Source organism: Rissa tridactyla, chromosome 14 (genome assembly GCF_028500815.1).
Source record: "Rissa tridactyla isolate bRisTri1 chromosome 14, bRisTri1.patW.cur.20221130, whole genome shotgun sequence".
NCBI classification, from domain to species: Eukaryota; Metazoa; Chordata; class Aves; order Charadriiformes; family Laridae; genus Rissa; species Rissa tridactyla.
In genome coordinates, this window is record NC_071479.1 from 13586467 (window position 1) to 13591975 (window position 5509).

The 5509-nt window shown below is 61.0% G+C and overlaps 1 protein-coding gene across 1 annotated transcript; it reads right to left on the reverse strand.

The window, feature by feature from the left end:
- Positions 1-578: 578 nt before the first annotated feature.
- On the reverse strand, positions 579-5111 carry LOC128917643 (adenylate cyclase type 10-like; the record flags this gene model as incomplete). Its single annotated transcript, XM_054220990.1, has 7 exons — positions 579-760; positions 851-927; positions 1519-1640; positions 1754-1783; positions 4525-4556; positions 4695-4799; positions 5090-5111. Coding segments are annotated over 7 exons (570 nt in total), but the record flags the coding sequence as incomplete, so codon positions are not given.
- Between the last annotated feature and the right edge of the window lie 398 nt (positions 5112-5509).

The window sequence follows — 5509 nt, forward strand, 5'->3', positions numbered from 1 at the left end:
CAGGAGAAGACACGTGAAAGAAGCCAGGGCGTGCTGTTGGCTGGGAGACAGCTTTACCACTTTGGCCAAGAACACCAAGCGTCTTTGAAAGGGGGACTTGTGTCCCTGAAGGGCTTGGGACGCCAAGCACCTGGCACCTTTGGCTCAAGTCTTCCCGCAGTCTCAAAGAGACGGCAGTGGTAACCTTCAAACCGTCCTCTAAAGGGAAGGTGAAATCCTGGCCCAGAAGAGCTGAGATTTCTGCAGGAAGACCTGAGGAAGAGTGTCCCGATGGTCCACGTTTCCCCATGGGGACCAGACTGGCCCAAAGCTTCCTGCTCGGAGCAGCTGGGACAGAAAACTCCTTGGGTCAGCATTCCCAGGGCACGTGGTGGAGCAAGCACAGCACGGAAAGCACAGCCCAAAGCCCTTTAGACCCAGCCCACAAGGCCAGGTTGTGTCTACCAAGACAGACAAACCTTCCCCATCCCTGTGGTTTCACTCCTGCTCTCTCAGCAGCTGGAGACAGCAGGGGAGAGGGGCAAAAAGCCTGCCACGCCAGGGCTTCCGACCGTCTCGGAGGACACTCACCTCTCCTCGGTGACCCCCACGAATTGATAGACAGGGCCAGGCTGCCTGAGGCCTTTCATCTCTCTCTCCGGCAGCTCCTTGAAGTAGGAAGCGGGCAGCCGGGAGGCGGCGTAGGTCACTGCATCACAGGACACCAGCCCAGGGTAGTGCACCATCATCCGGGCAGCCAAGTTCACCTTCTGGCCAAGGACTGCCAGAGGGAGAGCACGCGTTAGAGAGAGAGAGCATGCGTCGGTGTGGCCCGTGCCACCAGCCCCGCGGCACCCTTCCAGGCCAATACCTGTGTATTCGTGTCTCAGCGGGTGGCCAGTGACTCCGCAGAACATCGTCCCTCTGGTAACTGCCACAGACATTGTCCTGGCACACAGAGAAACAGCAGGGCTTGAGCAGCGCCCCAGGCGCAGTCCTGCCCGCCTGGCTTCATCCCTTCCCACACCTCCCCTCGGTGCCAGCCTGGGCCACCGGCTGTGCTGCCCTGCCAGCGTGGGTCTCGGGGACGTGGAGAGCTCAGGGGTGCAACATCTGCAGGTTGCAAGGGACAAGGGGCAGGGGCAGAGCACGGGCAGGGCCACAGCCCTCTTGTGAGCAAAGAGAGAGGGAAGAAGGCGCCCGCCATGTCACCGCCTGGCGATGACAGCCACTTGGGATCAGGTGGCTGGGCCCCATCCCCGTTCATGGGGCAGTGGCCCAGAAGGGCCTGCCTCTGGCCGCAGCGGCCTCTGGCCCTCACGAGGGCTCTTTCCAGCACGGTGGCCAGCAGAGTGTGCTTGGAGGGACTCCGTCTGGCTGCCGTGGGCTGAGCCCAGGGGTTGCCTGCACCTCTCAGGGCACTGCCTCCTTCCTGCCAGGGACAAGGGAGAGCAAGCTAGAAGGCACATCTCTTTCTGGGAAGCCCCCTTGCGCCGTCCCAGGCAGCATGCACCCCGCCGACCCCCGCCACACACTCACTCTGTTTCCTTGAGCATGGTGGAGCACGAGTTGAAGATCTCCAGAGCACTCTGCAGGGCGTGAAGGCTCTCGCAGGGCAGCTTGTTTCCAGGGAGTCCCAGCACGCAGAGGAACGTGCAGCCCTGCCCAGGACAGATGTGGAACATGTTGCTACAGCGCCTAAGAGGGAGTCTCTCCCTCGCGCTCACTGCCCACCCTCTGGCGCTGGGGGAGGCCACCGTTCCCCCCCACTCACTTTATCACACAGGAGGACTTTGTTGATGTGGCCCTTGTGAGGAGAGAGGATTTCTAGCATCACCCTGCTGGCCTCCTTGAGGACGGTGCTGAGATGCTCCGAGCTGGTACCTGCAGCAAGCTGCAGCTGGACAAAGATGCAGGTGACTGGCCGTAGCTCAGAGAGGAGGTCCATGGGCAGTCCTGCATCGAGCTGGAAGACAAGAGCACGACGGCTTCACCAGCCTGCTCTCCCGGGCTCTTACTGCCCACACCAGTACCGAGGGAGAGCAGGCGTGCTGGCGATAGCGGGTAATAGCAGAGGAAGGGATAAATCCTCCTCTCAGTGCAAAAGGGCGGGCAGGCCGCCCAGCCTGCGGCAGGCAGACGCCGAGTCATAACACAAATGACAAAGGAGAGAAGGCTGCTCCGCTAACACGCCATCTGGGGACCGGTACGGACATGAGGGGAGACCCTCAGGGATGCTCCAGGGACTTCAGGGGAATCTCCCCTTTATCCCACCATCGTGTCCGCGGCACACCCAGAACCATAGCCACGGAAAAGACAGAGGGACAGGAGTCCTCCTCCTGCCACCCATGTCTCTCTGAGGACAACGCAGACAATGGTGCGGCACCGGTGCCCCCGGGCTCAGTTTCCCTGCGTTGTCATCGCAGGGCGCATTTTCTTTGATTGGTCTGTTCCCGTAAGAGCTCCATCTCTGCAAGGCACCACTTCTTCTGCCCTCCGAAAATGCAGCCCCCAGCAGCGGTGGCCTTGCCGTACCTTCCCGAGAGCAGCGACTGGTATGTACTTCCTAAGCACATCCTCGGCGTTCAGGTCACTGGGCAAGAGAAGAGCAGGCCTCATGGCACCTGAGGAGAGAAAAGGCAGGTGGTCGCTGGGTGGACGGGACTACGAGCTGTTGCAAAGCAGGGCCTGGCCCTGGAACCGGGGGAGAAAGAGTCTTCTGCGCTTGCTCATGTTGCCACCTCCAGATGCTGAGGGCAGAGCTCTCCCCTGGAAGGAGGAGGCGGCAGCAGCCACCGCCCTGGGAGGCCCAACAGCCTGAGTGCTAACGGACAGAGGGAAGAGGGAGGAGGTGGTTCCTCTCTGGCCCCTGAAGCAGCAAAGCCCCACCTTTCGGGACAATCACAGAGCAAGGGGAAGTGGGCACTCACCTTCCCTTTTTGAGCGGTGTCTCACTGGGTCTTGTACGAGCTTGCGTAAGGCGTCTTGGCATTCGGACCAAGGCATCGGATCCATGCCCGTCACCTGAAGACACACAGAATGAAAGCACTGCCACTGGCCTCCCCAGGACTCCCAGGGGACAGAGCCTGCCCTCCACCGTCACTGCCCAGAGAAGGGGAGAAGTAGCCCACCTGGCTGGATGGGACAGCAGTGCTTCCTCAGAAGCACCGGAGCTGGACAGCCATTCTCCAAGCATGCCCATCTCCAAGCAACCACAGCTCCATGGCCCACAGAGGACATTGCTGCTGGGGCTCAAACCCTCCCAGCGCCTCCTGACCCCTCAAAGCAAGAAAGCCCAGCCCACGGTTACCCTTGAGATGGAAGGACAAGACCTTCCCCTGCCTGCCCGCTTTCCCACCTACAACTCTCTCCACATTCATCTCCTCAGCCTTCCGACACCTCCCTCCTTCATGGCCAGGCCCAGGCCCTCAGAATGGCTCTCGAGGCCGTCCCATCCACCTGCCTGCACAGCTCTTGTGCCTGCGAGATGCTTGGTCCTCAGCCGGTGCTGCTCACAGAGCTCCCAGCAGGTTGCCGAGAGGACAACTTCACCTGCACCCGCAACCTCTTCGGCGTCACGAACTTCAGCCAGGCACGGGCCAAAAATGCAGAAGTGTTGCCAGCTCTCATCTCCGAAAACCAGGAGGCTCATGGTCCCTGCAGAGACCCCTGGGGAGAAGGAGAAGCAGAACTGACACAGGAACATTTGGAACTCCACAGCCCCCAGCATCTCGGCTGCTCAGAAGCTCCTCTGAAGCCCAGCGGGGAGACGGGCATTACGGAGGGGTAGAGCATCCTCCCTCCTCCTGGGGGAGACGCTGACACGAGTCCCTAAAACAGGCGTCTAGAAATAGACGAACCGAGTTGACATTGAGAATGTGTTGAGTGCGCCAGGCGTCATCCCCAGCTGCCTGCCCCAGAAGCCCAGCAAACCAGAAGCACCCTGTGGCATGGCAGAGTGCCACACAGCTGCGTCTGGCACAGCGCCCGTACCTATCTTCAGTTGGATCTTCTGCCCCACATCTGTGTCACGCCTTCCGTACTTCTGGATCTGCCAGATACAGTGCAGCACCAGGCTGATGGTCCTGGCCACCTCCTGGGGTGGTGTTCTCCACAGCACCAGCACAGCACCTCCTGGGGAAAGGGAGGGAAGGTAAAGGCTCTGCCGAGACCTGACTCTCCCCGACCTACGGTCTGGTTCTGCAGAGACAGCAGAAACCAGCTGCCGTGCGGAGGAAGATGGGCTTGTGGGAGGCCATCGTCCTGGGGGACCATGTCCTGGGCACCAGGACACCTCTCCTATCCCGGGCCAGCCACAGCAGCAGACGGCTGGCAGCGGTGACACCCCCTGTCCCGAGCGCTCCTCTGCAGCTGCAGCACTGGAGAGAGGGCACTGCTGGAGGGGTGCGTGCGTGGCCAAAGAGCTGGCTCAAGGCGCTGCACAGAGCCTCTTGAGAAGGAGCGCAGAGCAAACGGCCGCCACAGGAGTTAAATGCTACAGCTCAGTGCCCGAGGTCATCGTCGTCCCAAGAACCTACCAGCAAACTTCAAGATGTCTCCTCCAAAAATCAGGAACTCTGTGGACAGAGGGAAGAAAAGGCAGAGTCATGTGGACACCTTCTTCCAGAAGCCACAGAGCAAGGCCCTCTGCCAGGCTGCCTCCACCCTCCACCATCACGGCCCGATGCCACACAGTCCTGCAGCACGGCTCCTACCCTCCAAAATGTCGCACAGGTACTCATTGAGCGTTTGCGCCAGCTCATCAGTGCCTCTGTCCACGCCGCTCCTCTGCACAAATTTCTCGGTCAACGCAGTGAAACCTGGAACAGGGACATCCAGAAATCAGGAAATGCCCATGTGGGCCAAAAGACCTGGCAGCTGTTTCCACGATGCCCGGCCCGAGAGCCTGTAGGGGACACCTTCCCGTGCCAGCTCCGCACTGGTGGCAGCCGTGATGGACCGCCCAAGGTCACCCATCCCGCTCTCTGTGGGCGTCCCAGCAGAAGACCTCAGCAGTGACAAGATGACCACTCTGTCTGAGGGGCTCCAAAGGGCCTGCTGTGTCCCCACACGGCTCATGTCCGTGGCTGCTCCTCCCTGCTCCCCCCACCTGAGATATCCGCAAAGAGCAGCACTCCGTGGACACTCTGAGTGGTGTCGTTGCTCCTGAGGGAGCTATCAGCAAGGAGCGAGGGGAGGAAAGCGACTGCTTTCTGTAGGTCCCCGTAGTGACGATTCCTCTCCCAGGCAGAAGCCATCGTCAGCGCCCTGTGGCACACGGGGTACCTCAGGAGAAGACGGCTGTGCCCAGCCGGGAGGAGGACGAGGACCTCACTGCACAGTGCAAGCTGCACACTGAGCCCGGGGCCTCTGTGCGGGGCGACTAGCCCTCCGCCTTCCCGGGGTGGTCACAGTCACCAGGCGGCGGCCTCCTCTGCAGGTCATCGCTTGCCCGGCAACTCACCTCACGCATCACAATCGGCTCGCAGTGACATCTTCCGTCTGTCACCGCCATTACCCGGTGTCCTGC